Source organism: Miniopterus schreibersii (assembly GCF_964146895.1).
Source record: "Miniopterus schreibersii genome assembly, chromosome: 11".
Classification (NCBI taxonomy): domain Eukaryota; kingdom Metazoa; phylum Chordata; class Mammalia; order Chiroptera; family Miniopteridae; genus Miniopterus; species Miniopterus schreibersii.
In genome coordinates, this window is record NC_138111.1 from 12,359,580 (window position 1) to 12,382,538 (window position 22,959).

Sequence of the window (22,959 nt, forward strand, 5' to 3'; positions counted from 1 at the left end):
CAAACAGCAGCTTGTTACTCAGTCTGGGTCCAAATCCCAGCTGTGATACTTAGTAAATATATGACCTTGGGAATGTCAATCATCTGCTTTAAGACACAACTTCTTCTATGGAAAATGGAAGCAATAATAAGTACCTCGAATGTTGTTATGGAAACCAAGATAGTTATATAAAGTTTCAGCACGATGTTTGGTACATAATAAGGGCATAAAAATTGTACGTGCTGTTATTGTTACCCCAGCTTTCATATACCTCTCAATACCTCCTCACAACTCCACCACGGCTCTCTTAACCTTAAGCCATATGTCTTCATTGTCTAACACCCCCATCTGCTATATGTAGAAAACGAATCTAACCAAATGGGCCAGTCTGGCGAGATAAATGGGCTTTTATAATTAACATTCATTTCATGGCCTTCAAGCAGAACAACCTTGGTTCATTGCTGTTCTCTGAATGGCTTTTGTTGGAAATGGTTTTTAAAAGTTTGAGCCATAATCTTGCACGTCTGAATAATAAGGCGTGGGGTTCATTAATTGACAATCAGTTTAGATGAGTTTTGTTTAAATCAGGTTCCAGCAAAGCTCAGGACCAAGGAACGGTGAGGTACAGAGAGCGTTATTGATTCTGAGGAGCAGAGTGACGCACTCCATGGAGGATTGATTTCCCCAGTTGAGGCCCAACGGAGTAACGGCATAGTTGGACATAGACCAATCCTGAACAGATAAAAGACAGAGCTTACTTTAATTGAGCTCAAGAAAGACTAGTACACATCTCAAGAGAAAAGGTGACTTTCAGAAGGTAATTAGCTGGGCCAGATAAAAGTTCAGCAGAAACACTTAGCCTAAAAGACATCGTCCTGCCCAAAGAGCTATCCATGGTCCTGACCCCAGGACACTGCACCGGATCCATTATCTAAGCCATGATATTTCAGCACCTGAAAGTAACTTGTCCCTCATTCATTCATTCATTCATTCATTCATTCATTCAAAAAATGCACTGATGCAGGAACTGTTTCAATCCCTGCTATATGGCAATAAGCAATACGAGCAAAGGCCAAGTTCTTATAAAACTTATGCTCACATATACAACTCTCTCTTTTCTGGGGTGACAGAAAGTTGGCTCTCCCCTGCTTATTTAACTGCACATCTCACCTACGAACTACTCAACTTAAGTCCTACACATCTGCCACATTACCTAGAACCCCCATGGTACAATCTCCTTCAAGGCAGGGACATTCTCCATCCCTGGGGATTCTTGGACTTTATACCTTCTTAAAGTCCTTGTGTCCCTTTGAACTTTAATACTACAGGGCTCAGCAAATAATAGAAACAATATGTGAACATTAGAAACATTTAGTAGGACATAAGACATGTGTATGATGTAACTACACACAGGGTATTTTCATTTCATTCCTATTGCAAATGAAAAGTGGCTGCTGAAGACATGAAAATAAACTGAATTTGATGGTGAACACGACTGAAGTTCATATCAATTTGAAAAGAAAATTCAATCTGCTTTAAATGCCACTTACAAATTGTTTCAATCATACTTATGCTCTAACTTATTAGTTCTTAGAAGGTCATAGACACATGCATTTCGAGCTGGAAAATACCTCAGGAATTATTCAGGGTTGTAAATTGTATCTTTCCATCAATTTACTGAGTGACACTGGGCAACTTGCTTAGCCTCAGTGGCCCTCGGCCTCCTCATTAGACAAGGCTCGATGAACTCTACAGACCTTTATTGCATTTATAGTAGGTGTGCACTAAGCTCTTCGCTGGAGAGAAGGAATGTAAAGTTCACAGTATATGACATACCCAAGGTCAAATGGCAAATCTGTGGCAAAACTGGCACTAGGATTGAGAGCCTGGGACTTTGTTCACTGCACAGGTTTAGAAGTCACCCAGGGACTGAATGAAAGGTCAGCTGAAGGCATGTCCAGGTTGTTGTAATTTTCATGTTAGGTGGTCAGGTCCTGGAGGGCAGGGACTCTAACTTACTTTCTTCTCACATAATTAACACAGTTGTGCATCGCTGGATTAAAGGCATCTCATAAAACATTACAACATTTGAAATTTAGTAAATTAAGTGAAGACACAAGTGAATGAATAACTGATTATAAAAATAACATTAGGCACTGTGTTTGGAGTGCCTGCCGTATATTAGGCACTAAACTAAGTGCATTTTAACTTTCATTTTTCATCTCATTCTCACAACAGCCCTGCAGAATGAGAACTAGTCTCCTAATTTATACATAGGTAGAGAATGGGGCTCGTATATGTTCAATGACTTATCCAAAGCTCTACAACCAGTAAACAGAGAAGCAAGGTTCTGTCTTACTCCAAAGGATTTTATAGGTCTACTCTGGTTCACTGAATGCTTGAATGAAGAAATAAATAGATGAGTGGGTTAGTGACTAAATGAAGTAGTGTCCCGCTGTTGTTTCACGTGGTTTGGGCCACAGCGTCAAAGATTTTGTACACAGAATTTAGCATGACACCACACACGTGCAGAACATTAATGAAGATGTTTCACAATGAGATTCACCCATGACGACATTCTTAAGAGACGGGGCCTGATCATTTGAACTGGTTGGTGCTGCATATTACGGGGCTATCGCAAGAGGTCCTTGAATGTCCACTTTCTGTCTTCAGAGAGGTAAGAGTTATGGTGATCTAGTCTGCAAAGGAGCGTAATGCCGGCCTCTGGCAGCATTTCAAGCCTTCACTAAGCCTTCACTGGGGCACTTCTTTGCCTTGGCCCTTGATTGGCATGTGCTCATCCCATCCGTTGTCATGATGGTAAATGTTTAACGATTGGCTTTCCAATGAAAATAAGCCATGATTTGTAATGTTTACTAATTTTGTTGGTATAAATACCCTCATAATAGCCAACTCCCAAGCTATCTACCTGGCATAACTGAACAAAGAATTGGGAAGACATGATAGCAATCAACTCTACTGAGTTCATACGAGCCAGCTCCAGCACACTATGGACCCAATTCCGTAACCTGGCCCATGAGTGGTCCTAATTGTCAAAATCCCTGGAGAAGCACGCCTGGGCAGGGCTATGGTGCATCCATGCATCGTGACAATTATATATTCCTCAGAAGAGGCACCTCCCCACTTTCCACCTTTCCCCCCTCAGTTAGGAGGAGCGACCCTTCCTATTGACACATCCAATAAAGCTTTCATGGCATGATGAGCCATGCTTGGACTTCGTGACTCTGTTCAACACTATACATCCCACCCACAGAAGAAGGGGCTCGGGGATTTAGTTTTCTCATGACTTCCCCCAAATTCTAATTCCTGATGAACGGCGGAAGAGCAGATGCCCAGCTTGGATGTTCCCACAAACCATGGGACAGATGTGAAGGGCAGTTTCCCTGTCTCAGTGGCCGCAGTAGGCTTCCCAAGTCCTTGGTGGTTCTCAGTCCTCAGGTCCTTATCTCTAGGGGTTCTCTTTGTTTTACCTTTCCAATAGCCTCCCCTGCACTCCCCTTGGCCTCTTCTTCTGGCTCACGTGCAGTTCATTCTCTACATAACAGCACAACCACGCTGCTCTCTGGTTTCTGGAATCACTCCAAACTCCCCTCCTCCGGTTTTCAGTCCTGAAGTTCCCTCGGCTAAAGCACCCTTCCTACGCATGCTCCCCACCGATCACATGAGGCTCAGCTGAAAGGACATCTCCATGATGTAGCTCCTGAAATCCCCATCTAGAACATATTTCTCCCTGTTCTCCGGGCACGAGGCACTGTATTAGTGCCTGCTCTTGATTTATGCCATATTGTGTCTCTTATAATAGCTGTATATGAGCATATCTGTTTTATCCCTGCAAAAATGTGAAATCCACCAAGGCAGGAACATTGTCCAATGTGCCAGTGATTTCTCGTAGCACTTAACACAGAGACTTATGAGTTCTGGAATTAAGAAAATCTTCCTTGAATTGAATCTAATGAATTGAAGTCAATTTTGCAAAGTGGGTCTGAGTCAAGCCCCATGGAAATCTATGCAGGGATCTTATGTGCCCATGTCTGCTCTTTACTTATAGATAGTCCCGTCCATTTATGCTCTGAGTGAGATGTAACAACAGTAGGGCGCTTTTCTGGGTGGGCATTGGGGTGGGGGAAGGATACAAGGGTGAATTAGATATAGTCCTTGGCTTTAAGGAGGTTACACTTTAGCAGATAGGCAAGTTTTTAAACAACTGATTTTAATCAATAGAGAACTCTGATGATACTGTGGAAGTCATCCATTCACCAAGAAGAAATGAAAGATGATTAAGTTAATAGAATTTTGGAAGGTAAATAATTAATGAAGGAACGCATTTGAGGTGGAGGGAAGAGACAGAAGCTTAGTCAGGAGGTAAGCGTGTTGGGGGACACTGTGAATATGGGCAGAGTGGAGAATGCAGAGGTGGTGAATGGAAGGGTGAGACCAGAGCATCCTAGAGGCCCAGGGACTGGCTAGTGGGCAGTTCTTGGTGATCCGATTCCTCTAGAGCTGGGATATATTTAATCGGAAGAAGAAACTAAATAATGGCGTATAAAATTGCTTCAGGGAGCATGGGGAGGGAAAGTTCCTTCCTTCCTTCCTTCCTTCCTTCCTTCCTTCCTTCCTTCCTTCCTTCCTTCCTTCCTTCCTTCCTTCCTTCCTCCCCCCTTCCTTCCTTCCTTCCTTCCTTCCTTCCTTCCTTCCTTCCTTCCTTCCAGACTGGAGATGGTGAGTCAGGAATGCCTCTAGGAAGAAGGATATTTAGGTTGAATTAAATGAAAATAAAAATAATCAATAGAGTAAAAGGGGAAGAAAGCTATTTCAGGGGCGAACCCTGAGAGGGCACGGTGTCTTCAGGGTGCGGCAGGTACTGTTGTTCCTGGAGCCCTGGGCACCCAGCAAACAGGGGCAGGAGATGAGGTGACATAAGTGAGAGAGGTTCTGCCAAATAATTAAATTAACAGAGAGAGTGGCTGGGCCTTTTACTGCTTGTGTAGAAATGAGAGGACTACTTGGGGGGGGAGAGTGATTAGAGCCTTGCTACTCAAGGGTAATCTTTAAGCCAGAAGCATCAGCGATAGCTGGCAGCTCGTTAGAAATGCAGAACCTCAGGCCCTGCTCTGGACCTGCTGAGGCTTGAGAAACAGTGGTGACAAGCACAGACTCCTGAGTTTGAATCCGGCTCTGCCATCTGTTGGGGGTATAACTCTGGTCCTCTCACCTTTCTTCGCTGGGCAGCAATATCCTCAGCAATAAAGTCGAGAAGGTCAGTGGATTCTATTGACATTTGCAGCTGTAAGGTGTGTGTGTGTGCCTGTGTGAGCGTGAGTGTGTTTAATTCTAGGGGATACTGGTGGAAGAGCTGATTATTTTCAAATCTGGCTAACACATGCCTGCTCCCTGGATGACCCACTGTTTGGAATTATGCCCTTAAGCCTGTGGCTGAAGGAAAAGATCATTAGAAACCACAGACGTGCTCCTGAAGGCTGATTAGCAGCAGAAACCAGGTCAGACCCTCAGCACTGGGCACTCAGCACTCGCCTGGCTGGGGTTTCGTGGAGGGGGGCAAAGCATAGGATCACCCCTGTTCCCTCCCACCAGTAGCCTTGCCTCCTTTTTAAGGAAAGAAAGAAAATGCAGCAGCACCCACGGGACCAGATCCAGAGGCACATGATTCTACAAGGTTTCCCTGGCTATAGGGTGAGAAAAATCCAGAACGTGTGTATGTGCGTGTGTGTGTGTGTCAAGAGTAGCGGGGTACTTCTTAGGGTGACGGTGCCTTAAAGCCCAAGTGTCTGAATGGGGAGAAAGAAGAGGGGCCACCTGCTCGAAGGGTACACTAGAGCTGCACTGCATTTTCCAAACAGCTTCCCCAGCAGGCCTATGTAAAGGCTACAAAAATGTGTCTGAACTGGTTCCCAACTAAACAATACCAGAGAACGGAGGTTAGAAAGCAAAACCATGGCCCGGCACTGCAGAGACACAGGGCTAGCCTGGAGGAGCCCTCTCCTTACTTCTGGACTCCTGCCCACAGAGGAGGGGGCGAGAGCATGGACTGAGGGGGCACTGGGCCGCCGAGACCCCTCGGCTCCGCGCAGAGGCAGGCCCAGGGCATCCATGCCCTGAGTTTTCCAGGAAAGATCACTGGGCTCTTGTTAACAGAGAGAGAGGAATGAGAAAATAGACCAACACAGATGGCAGGAAGGAGCAGAGGGCCGGCAGGGAGCAAGGAGAGCTGGACTTCCAGCACCAGCTCTTTTCTCACTTGCTTTGTGACCATGGCAAGTCTCTTCTTCCTGGCTCCTGTTTCCCTGTTTGTGGACATTAAGAACTGCCACTTACTGAGCAACAGCTATGACTAGGGTATTGTCCATTTACCATAAAGAAGACAGTGTCTCCTGGGTTTAAAGGTCACCCGTATGTTGCTGACTCACAGATTTCTGTCTCCAGCTAAGATCTCTTCCTTGTATTCAACTTTTGGACCCGGACGCCCATGTTCCTTCTCTACTGGATGTTCAGAAGTCATCTTAAACTTGCATTCAAAACAGCTCCTGTGCTATCCCTCACCTCAACCCTGACCCTCCTCTGGCACCTCCTGGCTCCGTAGTGGTAAATCCATCCATCCCGCTGCTCAGACAGAACAGTTTGGAATCGCCTTTGATTCCGCTTTCTCACCTCCCATATCCAGTAACAAATTCTGTCAACTCTATGCTCTAAAATATCCGGAATTGAATTGTTTCTTACATCTGCTCCCCTAACCCCCTTGGCCCAAGCCTCTACCAACTCCTGCCTAGATTAGAATCATAGTGTCCTTGAGTGGCCCTAAGTCAACTGGCCACAAAACAGCCAGAGCAATGCCATCAATCCAACTGGTGCTTAAACTGTGTGCTGCCATTGGCTGGCAGGGGAGAAAGTTCTCAGAAAACCACTTGTCAATCGCTCAAAAGCCATGATTCTTCAGGTAGGAGCACAGACCATCCTCCAACCCACAGCCTCCCTCCCTCTGCCCCCAGCCCCACCGCATGGCTCACCGGTTTCTGGGTCGCAGAGCTGCTCACAGGCATCTGTTGTCCTCTGTCCGCAGAGGTCCCTCACCCATGGGGAGGTGGCGTTGATCTGGTAATACAGGGACAGCTTGGCGGGGTTTAGCCAGTCGGAGATGTCCAGGTAGCTCCCTTCGCTCACCACAAAGCTGCTCCCTACAGATAAACAGAGAAGAAGACAGCTACTTTCTCTCTGGTTTCAAGTACAGATGTGCTTCCTGCTGAACCGCAGGCCAGGAACACGGACAGGTACATACAAGTCACCGCCCTCCCCACATATACCAAAGATCCCTGTTCTCACTTGTCTGTACACATTCACAAAGCATTTACAATGTTCCAATCATGGGGTCAGCAGCCAGTAGAGACAGACACAAATCAGACACGAGAGACAGTTCAATTTAGGGATTAAGTCAGGCCCTGCGACTGAGTGAGGCTTGGGTTCAAATCCTTCATCCAGCCCGACCAGCCATGGATTTGCAGAGAGTCACTCAATGCCTCTGGGCCTTGATTACCTCATCTGTAAATGGAAATATTAATGGAACCAGCCTCATAGGGTTACTGTGAGAAGGAAATAAGTTAATGTAGATAAAGCACTTTGCCAGTATCTGACTTGTCCTAGTAAAGAATGATTCAATATTAAAATTTAAAAGAAAAGGAATGTTAATGTCTCCGTCATCTAGGCATCTCCTCTGGAGCAGGGGTCACTGATTTCCACAGGGGCCAGGTGGGTGGGTCGATGGGAGAGACCAGTTGAGTGTAAGGGAAATAGCATAGCTTCCAGGCTTCCAGGCTTAGCTTGGTGTTTGTTTGTTTGTTTTTATTAGGCAGGGAGATTCAAAGACATCTCTAGCACCTCTAAGAAAAAGAGCAGCACCTGTACAATGAAAATGCCTTGGTGCTGGGAAACAACAGGGGAAGGTGGAGCTTGGGGTGAACGGGGCACTGCAGGTTCTATACAAAGGAAGCAGCTGCAACCTGGCTGCAGCCAGCTCTTGCCAAGTGGCCAGAGGTGGCAGGTCTTCAGATTTTCTTCAGGAGAGACTGAAAATTCAGACTTTTATTGTAATCAACCAGTTTTTGAACAATGGCTTAAATTTGTTATTGAAAGTTTGTGTAGGCCAATCTAAAGACCCTGGCTTGCTTTGCAATTTACGTTCCAAAACATTCCCCTTTAACACACACACACATGTATATACATATGTAAGCACATATACATATATGCATATGTGTATATATATATGCACACCTATATGGATTACATACATATATGCACATGCATATATTCTCTGGGGGGCAAGGAACTGACACCCACTCGGGATGGCTGCATACAGGGTGTAAATGGTAGTGCATGTATTTAGCGATATACCAAAAGAAAAATTTTACAGGGAGAACAAAAGGTTCAGATAGGACCAGACTCCACAAAGCTGGCCTTAGAGAGCGGTTCTGGATTTCTGCAGATCTAGGGATCTCGGCGGCAGGAGACCTTATATCATTTCATAACTAACATGCCTCGGCTTCTCTCCTGCATGTTCTCCCTTCCTCACTGTCCACCAACAAAACCTTTCCATGTTTGCCATTCAAATTGCCGAAGGAAGGACTCAGTAAGGAGGCATCACAGGGGCTGGAGAGCAGCCTCTGGGTCGGGTCGGTCACATCACACGCAGCTGGCTGGCCGGCGGCTCGGCTCCCTCGGCTCCGGTGCCCTGCGTGGCCCAGTGGGCAATGGCCAGAGACGCGGGATCCCATCAGACCTTCCCCGGCTGCCCTGAGGATCTAAGATTCCCTGCCAGGGGCATGGCAGGCAATGCTCTTTCCTGACTCACACAGGTGCCATGGTTTCTGTCACCCTGCAGACTAAGTTCTTCAGAAAAGCGCAGTGCAGCTTTGGGTGAGAAGGAAAGAGGAGTCTCCGGGAAAGCAGGGGTACATAGCATCAGGCTCGGAGATAAGAAAATGACCGTATTTGAAGCCGGCCTTGAAATCTTTGGCAGCCAAACAAGAAAGAAGAAGTCTGCTGGATCCCATATTTCAGGTTTCTGGCAAGGGAAGATATGCAAATCTACCCGCAAAGCCGTATTTTCCCCTTTGGAGCTCAGCCCGAGCAGAAACATGTCGCATGGGTCCTCGTGTAGGACGCCGAACGTCACTATCGACTACAGAATTTTCTTTTAAAAAGCACAGTCATGCTGTTTAAATGGGGGAATTTTTGTATTTATTCTCACTGAAGGCTGAGGGATGGATATTGAATTCTGTCCCAGGGCTGCGTTGGGCTAATCCCACTACTTGGGGAAAGCTACAGTGAGCCGCAAAGAGAAAGGAGGCAGCGAGACATGCATTCGGGCCTCCACGCTGCTGTTCGCCAGCTCTGGGAACCTGGGCAAGAAAAGCACCCCTCGGTCATCTCTTGGGAAAAGTGGGAATGGCAATTCCCTCTTCACGGGGTTAATATAAAGATTAAATGAGACAGTGCATTTCTCGTAGGTCCGATTCCCCAGAAACCAGACTCAAAGGCAGGGGGCCGTGGAGGTGCCCCCTTGCAAAGGGTTGAGCACAGTGGGGCTGGACAAGGAGAGAAGTAGGATTGACATACAGTTGCAGCAAAGACCTCAGCTCATCTCCTAGGGAGCTCTGGAGCTGGGGTGGTCCTTCAGATTTTTCCAAATCAAGACAAGAATATCAGGCCATTGTCCCTCAGCACTAGCCAGTCACAGGCTGTGGGCTATCCCCAGGGAAGAGACATAATTTGGGCAAAGTGGTCCCTTTCCACAGAGGACATTTCTGCAAGAAAGACTTGGAGTGAGTGGTCAACCACCAACAATCCTGGCAGCCGGGAAAAAGAGTTCTAACGAGAGATTTGGACACAGCACATCTCCATATGATATTCACAATAATATGTGAAGTCCCTGGCATATAGTGAAAACTCACAGGAGCTATTCTGACTACCATTTGGATTTCTTACAAACTTGGACGCTCTGAATGCAATACCAATTAACAGATCTCTCTCAAGTATGAGAAATGTGGGTTTCTTTGGAAGGGACTAACTCCTCAACTTCCTCAAAAAGATACTCTAACAAGGTCTACGGTTGCTTTCATGGCAGAAGAGAGTGACGATCCTTTGAACACCCTCTCTGTCCCAGTCCCTGGGCTGAATGTGTCCTACGTCCTGTTCACTAGTCCTTACAAGAGCCTTGCATGATAAATATTTTTCCATTTTACATAAGGTAATCTGAGGCTCAGAGAGAAGCTGATTTAACCAAATTCGTACAACTAGTAAGTGGCCATGGTAGAAACTGAACCCAGGTTGTTCAGCATCCGGAGTTGGGACCCGCCCATTGCTCTGGGCCGTCTTGAGAATCTGGGGCTTTGGTTGGGTTCTCAACAGAACCTTCTGTGGAACTCCCACTCCTCTGCATCCCCCTTTGGTGCATATCCTATCGCGTGGGAGGGCTTTTGCTTTCTCTGATAGACTGTGATTTCCTACAGGGAAGAGGTCATGAGTTATTCATGAGTCCTCCTCAATCAAGCCCTCAGTAAAATGTCTGGCACACACTGGAAGTTGAGTGAGTGTCTGCGGAGTGAATTAATGAAATCAAAGTTCCATGCTTGACTAGAGGGAAGCTCGACTCCCTTCGTCATGAGATTGTGAAGCAGAAATGCCTCCACGCGGCTCCCAAAGTTTAATTCACTTCATCCTGTGACAGCCAGAATACAAAATCAGCCCTTCAGAGTCTCCCCTGTTCCAAACCGAAACCTGAACTTCACTATCGTGGCTCCTGAGCTCTCGCTCACCTGATGGGCTTGTGATGTGGACAATTAAGGTGGAGATGCTGGAGGGACGCGGTGTGACAAGGCAAGGCTACAGGGCGCAGGGATGGCACATCAGATGGTGAAAGGGGGTAACTGTGAAAATACAGTCCCCGAGGCTCCATTCAAGGAATAGGCAGAGAATGAGAAAAAGACTGACTCTGTCACGAAAGGGGTGGACTACCAAGGGGGAGCGAATGTGTCCCTAGACAGCTGCAGCACAACCGAGCGCGGGGTGCGAACCGCCTGAAGAAAGGGGGGCGGAGAGGCACCTCTGCAATGCTGGTCTAGACGCTGGGCCTTGAAGGACACGAAGGAGTAAAACAAGCGAGGCAAACATGGAGGTGGCATTTGTATCTTAAGGCTCGCCTTCAGGCTTGCTCATGGTGCTCTTAATCTCTCTAACACTTAGGACGTATTCCACTCAACTCATAGCTATATGCTCCATGTTGCAGAATCATCCATCTATCCACCCACCCACCCACCCATCCATCCATCCGTCCGTCCGTCCGTCCGTCCGTCCATCCATATATTCTTCCTTTAACAAAAAGGAGACCTACTATGTGCTGCGCCCTGCCCCAGTGTCTGGATGATCGCAGGAGGAAAATACAGTGTCTGCCCATTGAGAACTGAAGGTTCAAGAAGGGACTTCAGAGGTGCCAACTCTACGGGGAAGGGCGAGTACTTCTTATCCCCCTTTCTTGCCCCCTCATCTAGAGCGCACATCTCTTGAAGGTAAAAGCCATGCTTTATTTTACTCTGCAGTCTCCATCGTGCTTAGGGTGTAGCAGATGTTCAGGAGACGTTGAGGGGTGTGTGTGTGTGTGTGTGTGTGTGTGTGTGTGTGTGTGTGTGTGAGAGAGAGAGAGAGGGAGCTAAGGTTAAATAGTGGCAGGCATGCAACTCTCTCTGGCTAAATTCGAGCATTACTCTGGGAATAAATACATAGGAAATGAATAAAAATGCATTATTCCATGTGTCTCATATTTCTCTAGTTTTCCAACAGACCCCTGTTTTATTTTCTTGGTGGAAAGTTCCCACCTTTTTCTGGGAGCTCTGAGATTTCTTCTTTGTGCTCAAATCAATCTCCCCAGAGAGTGAGGACTCTGAAACGAACCTTTGCCAAAATCTCAACTTTAAAATGTCATGTTTCCTTATTTTTTTTAAAAAAATATATATCTATATCTATATATATTCTCCCACTGGCTTGTGGGACTATACATCATCTAATTAGCCAAATGGATTTTCAGTTCAGCCCAATCATTTCCTTATCTACATCTGAAGCTCGGCGTTGCTCAGGGGACTGCACCGGCGCGGAGGTCCTCATTAACCCTGATCTTCAATTACATTGATTATAAGCCCGCTCCTGTAATTGTGCGGCATAGATCAGGGGTGAGCTGGGGAGCTCAGGCCACTCCGGAGTGTTCTCTAAAAGCCAGAGGCACAACGGTCCCCAAAGAAACAGAAAGCTACAGAGGAGAACTGAAAGTACCACAGAAGGAGGCACCACCAGACAAGATGCCTCGAGAGCCAGACGGAGGCTCTACCCCCTTCGTGACACCCTGCATCGTGCCGCGGGCCTCTGAGAGCTACGGACAGAGGCTTCAGAGGAGTCTCCGGACACGGTGCTGAGCGGGGAGCGGAGGAACGGAAGGTTATGCACAGGACTGAAAGACGGTCTTCACAAGGGAAGCTCGGGGGAATTTTTTTGGCCAAAAGTACTTCTCTCGTCCTGGCTCAGTTGGTTGGAGCGTCTTCCAGGACCCCGGAAGGTGGTGGGTTTGACTCCCGGTCAAGGCACATGCCCAGGTTCCCGTCCGCTGCCTGGCCTGGTTCCAAGCATGTCCAGCGTCACTGGGTGAGAGAGAGGGAGCGGCGGCAAATGAGGATGAACGTGCAGTCCTGGTGACGGGTGCGAAGGAAATGCAAGTGACAAGGCAAAACAAGGCAGCAGTCCAGTGGCTTTTTAAAAGAGGGTCCACGCGTTCCCTCTATGCCGATTCTCGTCTTATCCCAGCAGCATCTCCTCTGATCTTCACAAGGCCCCGGGTGAGCTGGGTGGGGAGGGACGAGGGGTCCCACTTCAAGATGTGCCGCAGGCGTTCGGCAGCATTGCCGAGGCCCTAGGACAATGCTTGGCTCCTAAGTGTGTAATGCACACACGCAACGTGTGGCTAAGACTGGACCGGCTGACGGGGTTGACCAATGAATGAACGCACAGCGTGACTTTCTGGATCCACCAACTGAACTGCGTCCCCTGCCCTGTTCCCGCTGCTCGGGGTCCACCCTCCTCCATAAAGGACACTTGTTTTTACCTTTCCGAAAACATCTGCACAAACGTCAGGGGCTTTTTGGCAAAGACGGCTCACAACTGTGAGCCCTGAGAATAATCATATTAGCAACACCTCCTGGATCTGTTTCATTAATACATCGTGGGTTCAATGTCAACTGACCACACTAGGCCCCAGGGCCTGCCGGCTTTTGTGTCTCTCACCGCTGCGCACGCATGTGTGCGTGTGTGTGTGCGCGCACGTGTGTGCACGTACCTGTGTTCCTTTCTCTCTAGATCTTTAGCCTCCCATTCTCCTCTCTTTCATCCAGAAATAAATTAGGCGGGAAAAACACAGGCCCTGGAATGGGCAAACCTGGATTCAGAAAGTGCCCTTACCACTTATTATATGGGAATGCCCTTGAGAAATGCTTACTATTTCTCTTCTTTTAAAAGAGAATGAATGGGACCTTGCAGCCTTTGCATTGAATATTAAAGGCGACTGGGTGGGAACCTGACTTATTGGATGTGCCGACCAAATGGTTTTGTTTTTTTTTTTTTACAGCTGTTATTAATCTAATTGACCCTAGAAATAGCTCTGGAGGGCAGGTGTTACTTTTATACTCATTTTATGGAAAAGGAAGTTCAAGAAGGTTAAAGATTCATGTTTTAAATGGCACAGCTAGGAAGTTGATTCCAAATAAGAACTCGGGCTGCCTGTGTCTGCGTCTGGCGCTCAGTCTGCAACACCGGCTGCCTCCGGTTCCTCCCGCTTCAGGGAAAGCGCATGCACACTGGTAAAGGGTGTGTGCGAGCGTGTGTGTGCGCGGGTGTGTGCGTGCGCGCGTGTGTGCGTGTTTGGCGCCTGTCAATATCCATCTCCAGTTACTTCTCTAAGCACTCAGCTTCTCATGGTGGCTGAAGCATAAATCAGACCATGGTAAGAGTGTGTGACAGAGAGGGAGAGAAATGGCAGGGGGAAGGTGACATAATATTGTAATTCAATACTTAATGTCTCCAAAGACATGTAATACATCCTCATGACATTTCCAGAAGATATTTTCTGGAAACTGGACTATAATTCAAATTAATGCGAAGCCTAAATCTAATTGTTTTATGATGCTACCAAGGACTACGCGGGGGCAAAGCTTCCAAAAATCAGAGGTTTCAAGTTATGTGGATGGAACAGATTTCACTGCCTGGCGCAGATGAGAACAGCTGCCGAAATGTTCTGATATTGGTACCTGGAGCAACATAATAAAGGAGGTTTTGCAGCTCTGCCATGGTGCAGCACTCGTGGCAATCAGCCCTTCACCAGCCAAACCCTGCTCTGAATTCCGGGAAAGGTAAGGAGAGAAAGGTGAGAGTTTTATCCGAGGGCCAAATGAAGGTCTATGAGGCTCCGACAGGATGCAGGAGGCTGAGGCCCGAGTTTCTGCTCTATGAGACCTGAAGGGTGAATTTTTCATTCTGCTTCCAGAGAGGCTGGTGGGGTGTAGCTCGCAGGCACCAGGCTCTAGAGCCAGACAGGACTGGTTGGAACCCCAACCCCGCCCCTTACGAGCTGGCCAACTTTACGCCCAGTACTTGACTTTGTGAGCCTCGGGGCCCCTCTTCTATAGAGCGGGGACACTAATGCCTGTCCCCTCTCCTGTGCACAAAGGCACACTGAGGTGGTCGGTGAGGAAGGCACATTGCCCAAGAATAATAGGATCTTATCTGAGGTTTCAAACAAACAGCCGGCAGATGAGGGTGTGTGTGTGTGTGTGTGTGTTTGTGTGTAGGACGAGCGACAATTCTGGAAGGATTTCCTCTAACAGACTAGAACCAGGAATACAAAAGAAGGAAGGCACATTTAAGACTTACTTCACTCACTCCTGCACTACTTTTGTAATGAGACCACTGCTGCTGCTCCTGGTGCTCCTACTGCTCTTACTGTTAGTATGATTCCAACAACTTCACAGGGCTTGGGGAGGAACACAGGATAGAATATATATAAAGTTATCGTACTGAGTCACACATAGCAGGTGGCTGGATGTGCTTGTTATTTCTTTCTTTGTCCCTGAGACCTCGGGAATATGTTCTCTCTCTCTTGGGACAGGACAGGCGTTGGTGGGAGAAAGGCAGCCCTGGACTAAATGCTCCTGCTACTTCCTCCCACGGGTGCCACTCCCCGCCCACCCTCCTGCCTTTGCTCTGGCTGTTTCCATATTTCCGGGGCATCTTCCTCCCCATACTTATCCTCTCAGACCCAGCCAGCAAAAGGCAGCCCTGTCCTTCCCTGGTCCTCTCACCTGGAGTGGCCTGTACCCCTGCTGTCCCCAAAGGCCTGGCATATGTGCCGCTCTGCTTACATCAGGGTCAGTACTAATGCACAGCAGTGTGGCGCACACTGTCTGAGTATCCCCCACATGGCAAGGTTTGGGGCACGCTGAATTACTGACGTCGATTGACCTTGGAAGAGAGTGAGCTTTCTGAGGGACAGCCCATGTCTAACCCATTTTCAGTTTGTTGTTTCTTAGCACAGTATTTGGCACTTAGCAGGCAATGAGAAAATAGGATGGATGGATGGATGGATGGATGGATGGATGGATGGATGGATGGATGGATGGATGGATGGATAAGTGGATGGATGGATGGATGGATGGATGGATGGATGGATGGATGGATGGATGGATGGATGGATGGATGGATGGATGGATAAGTGGGTGGGTGGATGGATGGATGGATGGATGGATGGATGGATGGATAAGTGGATGGATGGATGGATGGATGGATGGATGGATAAGTGGATGGATGGATGGATGGATGGATGGATGGATGGATGGATGGATGGATGGATGGATGGATGATGGATGGATGGATGGATAAGTGGATGGATGGATGGATGGATGGATGGATGGATGGATGGATGGATAAGTGGATGGATGGATGGATGGATGGATGGATGGATGGATGGATGGATGGATGGAGAGACAAATGATGCTTTCAGCTATTTGAAGATTACTGCCTTAGTGTTATCAAACGGAAAGAAAAGAAGGGATCCACACAGTTCTCTCCCCTCACTCTCCAACAGTGCTTCAAATTTCACCTGAGCCGCACTAATGAGCCTCAGTCACAGGCAAGCTCTGTTCAATACTTAAAACACCGTGTATCACCTTTAGATTAAATCTCACTTCATCCTCACAGCATAAGGTATTAGAGGTTCTAGAGTGAGAAAGATCTTGCTTGGCAATTGTGTGACTTTGAGCAAACTCATCTCCCTCTTTGGAACTCAGTTTCCTCATTAAAAAATTGAGAAAAAGAACAGTTGTTACCTCCAGGGCTATTGTCAGGAAGAAATAAGTTAATGAATGTAACATATCTTCCTGAGTGGTGAGCAAATGGACAATATTCTGTCTATACGCACGTGTGCCCCATAGTTATCATCACTCCCCCCTCATAAATGAAGATATTGAGGGCAGTAAAGATGTTTGTTGCCCAAGTTGCACACCATTATTTGATTACAAACCTGGGACTAGAGTCCAGATGTCCTTTCTCTCAGCAGGCTAGTGGTGTGTTTAAGTCCGAATGTATTTTTCTGTACAGTTGACAAACGATCATCCAGCACCATACATATGCCAGGCCCAGTTGTGAGAACTGGGCATTCAGCAGGAAACAAAAAAGACACAACCCTATAGCACTTGGATGCAGAGAGTATATAATGCCAGGTAGGAGATGGACATTAAACAAGTGAATGCACCAACATTTATATCACTACAAATAAGGACTGCTGTGAGTACCCAATGGGGGTGTATGTGTGGGTCTGTGTGTGTGTGTGTGTGTGTGTGTGTTGGTGTGGAGATGGAAGGGAGGTAGAATCGATGAAATCATGTTCCTTGAAAATAAAATGGTATATGTGATGTTTCTGAGATAGAAAATATGTTGGGTTCTGTTTTCAGTTGGAACCACCATTATAGAGCATGATGTTAACTGAATTTGCTGTATATTTATGCTTTTGCTTTCAAATTTAATTGTCCTTTCTGGGCCATTAAGTATCTGAAAGAGCAGTTAAATGCTCAAACCATGATCTTGTGAATCCAAACCAAACTCCGAGGTACAGTTTCACAATTTACACAACAGGAAGGGGCAGTAGCAGAGCCACATAAAAACCCGAACATAAACTAACATAATTTTGCTTTTGCAAAGAACTCATGCTTGCTGTTGTTAAATTCATTTAGATGATGAGGCCCTTTTGTATTTTTATAGAGAGAGAGTCTAGTGCAGTGTTTAAGAGCCGAAATATGGAGTCAGGCAGCTGGTATTTATGTGCTGACCCTGCCACAAACTACCCAAGTGATAATGACCCAGTTAAATGGGCCTTGGTTTCTCAGCTATAAAACTGTAGATAATCATCTCATAGGAATGTGGGAGGCAATGTATGTAAACTACAGTTCTGTTGTTTCAAATTACTCACTTTTAATGTAAATGAGGTAACATAGATAAAGTATTTAAAACAGTACCTGGCACATAATAAATGCTTAATAAGCGTTAGTGATTCTTAGATTATTTCTAACTACACATATTTGAGAATCCTATTGTGAAATACAAGGGAATGCTGTCTTGTTCAAATAAAATTTGGCAAAAACAAACACAATAACCCAGATTCCTGCTTAAGCAACATATTAGCTTTGGAAATAACAGTGCAAACAAAAGCTCACTCTGCGACTCATTTCTGTTTTCCTAACTGCCTGCTCTCGCTCTGGACCCTGGCCAGGAGTCAGTCTTTAGCCACCCCATGGACACACACACACACCGGCCTGTGCACCGACATAAACAAGCACACACAGCCCCTGTTGCTTCTCAGGGCTGCAAAGAATGACATTAAAAGTGAGGGATATGAAACAACTGAAATTTAATTAGAAACAAAATTAAAAGTTGTTCCAAGCCTGGCTTCAGCCAGCAAGACTCAGAGGAAATTAGTGAGAGCTGCTAATAGCTGGATGCAATTCATGAGCGTCTATGAAGAGGGAGGCAGAGGAACAAAGCCGCGCACTCCTCAGCTGAAACAATTAAAGATCTCTTCTGAGAAATACTCACCAGCGGTATCCCAGGGCAAAAAGGAACATCATTTGCTGCTGGGTTGCTTTTCTGACTTTCTCTTTTCCATTATGGGAAAGTGCCCTGAGATTCCCCCAAGTAGCATCTTCTATGGCAACAGAGAGGGGCACTGATTCTGAAAACCAGACTTAAATGAGCGGCAGGTGGGGGCGAACTCCTTTTAAAAAATAATCGCCACTCCCTGCCTGAAAATCTACCTTACCTTCGAAATTTCAAATACTCGGGCTGCTAAGTAAAAGTCTAATCCCGCTCAAATTATGGACCTCAGCTCATGAGCCAGCAAGTGTCGGCTGAGGATTGGGGACTGGGTGGTAGGAAGACTGAATGAGCTGGTTTCTGGGGTGTCACCGCAGGGGAACCGGAGTGGGCAGTGGGCTGTGTCCGAGACGGAGCACAGAGGCAGGTCTAGGAGAGGCCAGCCTGCCCCTGGATCTCAGGGCAAGGGAGGGAAGCAAAAGCGACATGAGCCACCGCAAGACACAGGACAGGAGCTGAGGGCAACGAGTGAGGGTGCGGGGAAGCGGGGGAAGGAGGCGGGGAGAAGCGGTTAAAGCTGGGATGCTGAAGCTCCCTGAGCGTCAACTAGCTGGAAGTGGGATGTTTTTTCTTTCCTTTACAGTGAAAGGCCGTGGTGTTGATTGCATAATGCTACACAAAGGAAGAACCGGCAGCTTGGGCTGCAGAAACCCCAACTCCCCAATCCGGGGTTCGAGGCGGGTTTTTCAAGGCTTGGGGAGAATGGGTATGCAGAAGCGCGGGCTGGGCAAGTTTTAATGGGAGGACCTTGGAGCTTGGCCCTTACACTAAGGGGTGTTAGCGCGGCATCTTCGCAGGCAAAGGACCCTTCGCTTCTGAAAGGCTTCCAGTGTCCAAGTTCGGGTTGTGTCCGGGTCCTTTGGTGCTGTGTGTGTTGGGGGTGGGCGGTGGGCAAAGGGCCAGGGACAGATCACTTTCTCCACCCTCTGTCCAGGCCCCAGAACTGCAGCGAGACATCACCTGAAACACTATTCAAATGAGCAGCCCTCAGAGATTGGGTGAATTAATTTAGCTCACAGAACACAGTGGCATCTCTTCCTAATAATTTTCATCCAGGCAGGATTGGTAAAGGTCCTAGTTCTCCATGTTCCTCAAAGTTGCTTGCATTTGTCTTTTTTTTTTTCCTACAGAGCCAAGAGGCAGGCATCTGAGTCTTGATTGCACGTAAGAAAGCTGGCACATGAGCAGAATAGTAACAATAGCCGGCCCTCGAGTGTGTTTACCACGGGCCAGGCTCTTGCATTGAACATCAAGGGAGTCTTCACAGTCTGCTCCGGAGGGCATTGGCATCTCTGTTTCAGGAGACGGAGCTGCGCCATGGGGAAGGTGGGGTTAGGCTTTAAACCCACGCATTCTGGTGTCGGTGTTCATGCTCTTAACCCCACACACCACTGGGCAAAAGTGTTTTTATTTTGATATCTGGAGTCACCACCCTCTCAGGGATTCCAGGAGGCTTAAGCTAAGTAATCTTTGTTTTTTAGTTTGTTTTTAATTGATTTTAGAGAGAGAAAAAGGGGGTGAGGGGGAGAGAGAGGGAGAAAGACATGGATGAGAGTGAAACATCCACTGGCTGCCTCCTGCACACACCCTACTGGGATCCAGCCTGCATCCTGGGCATGTGCCCTGACTGGGAATTGAACTGGGGACCTCTTGGTGGCTGGGACAATGCCCAACCAACTGAGCCACACTGGACAGGCAAGCCAAGTAGTCTTTGACCCCTTCCCCTTCTCCGCCCCTCCTTACAATTAGTTGCTAAATTTCCTTGGTTCTAGCTCTACAGGAACTCCCTTTATCTTCATTCACACTTCTAATGCCTTTGTTCGAACATTATCACGTAGACTAAATGTCACAGCCCCCTAATAGGCTCCTTGCCTTGCCCCCGCAAACTCACCTTCTATCCTATGCTCGGTCAGTCCCCCAATCCTTCCTGAAGGCTGGATGTGCACTGCAGATTTCACAGGCACAAGGCAGCTACCCTCCCTGCCCTTAAGGGCTCAAAGGAGCATTGGCAGGGGCTGTTTGTTTACTGCGTGTTGACCAGTGCCAAGCACTGGCCAAGTGCACCCTAGGCAATCATTCAGTTGCCCTTAGAGGTGGTTTATTGTTATCTTGCCATTTCACTGGTGACCAGACTGAGGCTTAGAGATGAAATACTAGCTCAATGCTCCACAGCTAGGAAACATCCGGGCTATGTATTGAACCCAGAGAGTGTGATTCTGCAGCCAAGACTCTTCGACATCCAATAAGCAATTTTAAATGAGCTGAGTGCCAAAAGGAAGAGTTCAGGGCCATTTAACAGAAGACCTAACTTAGACCACAGGGCGATTACTGATGACCATGCCAATAAAAACTAATTTCACAGGGTGCGTCCAGTTTGCCAAACATTCTACTAAATATTTCACAAATATCATCTCATTGAATTTGCCTAAGCGGGACCTACTGTTATTATACCCGCTGGACAGATGAAGGGACAAGTCAGAACGGTTAAGTAACGTCAAAAGGCTATGAACTCATAGAACCAGCATTTGAACCCAGATGGATCTGACTCTCCTGCCTGATTTTTCAATTCACATCTTGCATTGCTTTTTGTACAAGCCACTGTGAGCCCTAAACTCCCTAGTTTAAAAATCTTCAGTGGTCTCACCAACCCCAACCACCTCCACAAGAAAAGCCCAACACTGAGACCCCAGCTTTTCCGGTCTGCTCTTCCCCTTTGTCCTGTGCCTGCCACCCGGCGCCCCAGAAGCTCTGGGTGCGATCTGTTCCCGCCCCACCTTTGCTCACGCTGTTCCCTCTGCCGGGAAGACGCTCCCTCTTGCCCTCGCCCTGTCCCAGCATCTCCAACAGAGCAAACACTCTCACGCCCAATCCCCGCCCATCCACGTTTCCTCCAAGGGGACAAATCCTCCTGCTCCCTAAAGCTTTACCCAGAGGTGTCCGGTGGAAAACACTCCAGGATTCCCGGGCGGCCTGGCTGACTCTTGTCTCTCTGCCCCACCTGGTCGGTTATGACCTGTCTTCCACTGTAGTCTTCTGCTTTATAGCTGCCCTGTCATTTTAAATAACACGTGTGATCCCTTTGAGGGTGTCCCGAGCACCTCCTGAGCACGTGTTAGGGTGTATTTTCATGGCACTCTCCTTTCACCCTCATTACCACGCTGTGGACACGGGGGCTAAGAGCGGGGCTTTCACAGGTGGTGAAGCCGATGGGGCGGAGGGGTGCGGCCACGGGCCTAAGATTCACGGTCAGGGGAGGAAAGCAGGTTTGAACCTGAGGGCTCCCCATTCTAAACCTCACACTGCGTGAGCGCTGACTGTGTGTGTTTGTCCCAGAATGCGAGTCAGCAGAAAGTCTCAATGTGTGGGATTCACAGATAAAGCCCAAATGGGCGTCCGGGTTAAAGCACAGGAGGGGAAACATGGGGTTCAGGGGTGTTCCAGGCTCCAGGGAGGATTCCGGCTGAGGGTAAGATGCCCAGGTCTTTAGCAGTCTCAGAAAGTCACAGAAGACCCAGGGTGTGCAGCTGCAGATATATTTGGCTGAGGTAATCCAGAGGGGCGGCTGGGGAGGAAGGCCGAACGGCAAGGCTCTGCTGGCACCACTGCCAGGATGGGGAGGGGGCAGAGGAGTGGGAAGGGCGCGCAGCGGGAGGGTGGAGGCGGGAGGGATGTGCAGGTTTTAGCTCTTCCCCCATCTCATCATTTCCCCTCTGAATGTGACCCGTGCCCCCCCTCGCACACTGTAGCTGGCATCCGAGATGCTCGAGGTCCCCGGCAGCTGACGCCGGGAGCTGGAGCTGGAGCGGATCCTTCCCACCGTGGCCTGGCTACCCACCGGTTCGTTTCTATCCAGCAGCCTTGGGAGCTTCCAGGCCCTGCCCAAGCCTGGCTGTGATCTTTCTAAGCTTTCTTCAAATGACAACGTGTGGGCTGTAAAAGGTTCGCTTAGCTGCCTCTGCTCCCCAGATCCTCGCACAGGGGGCTGGCTGGCCACAGCCCAGCCCAGACGAGAGGTGGAAGAGAGAGGACTCGGGATGCTAATGGGGCGGTTGCCTGAACACTTCGCAGGTCATCTGCATAATGAGATGAGGAAAGGGTAACTCTGAACCCCCACATTTCTCTGTCTAGCTTTACAATGTCAGGGCAGGAAGAAATTTTAAGTACCCTCTTGTTTTCTTCCCACATCTTTCAATGAGGAAACCAAGGGCTGGAGAAGGGCAGATGTGCCAAAGGTCATGGTGAGTTCATGCAGAGCTAGGACACAATCGTAGTCACTGCCCTCTCTGTCTACCACGTTCTGTAGCTGCTCATTCGAAATAATTCTTCTCAACCATTCCTGCTTATGGGACACTGAGGTAGCCACATACATTTCTTGGGACTTAGTTTCCTTTAAATTTAAAATGGGGAAAATGCCTGAATCTACTTCATAAGGTAAGATAATTAAGTGAGATAATGTTTTGCAAGGCCTTTAGCACAGGGCCCCTCACTTAGCCATGTTCTGTACATGTTACCAATTATTAGTGCTGTGATGATCACAGCCACAGGGAGGCCTGAACAGGTCTATGTGAATGCAATGAAAGTGGCCAGGCCCCTCTAGAAGCCTGCTGTCACCCATCACCCACCGCCAGGTAAGTGTCAATGGCTCTAAGACCCAGTTCAGGTATCGCCTCCTCAAGACATCCTCTCCTTACATCACCCCCCATCTCCACCTGGGCC

General features: G+C 47.9%; 1 protein-coding gene across 4 annotated transcripts in view; it reads right to left on the bottom strand.

Annotated features, from left to right (window-relative positions):
- The window catches only part of ASTN2 (astrotactin 2), a 694,556-nt gene that overhangs the window by 382,776 nt on the left and 288,821 nt on the right, over nt 1-22,959 (bottom strand). For all 4 annotated transcript variants that reach the window (XM_081150627.1, XM_081150626.1, XM_081150624.1 and 1 more), the window contains one exon: nt 7,023-7,190. In XM_081150627.1, coding sequence (XP_081006753.1) covers nt 7,023-7,190 — 168 coding nt within the window. The remainder of the gene's footprint in view (nt 1-7,022; nt 7,191-22,959) is intronic.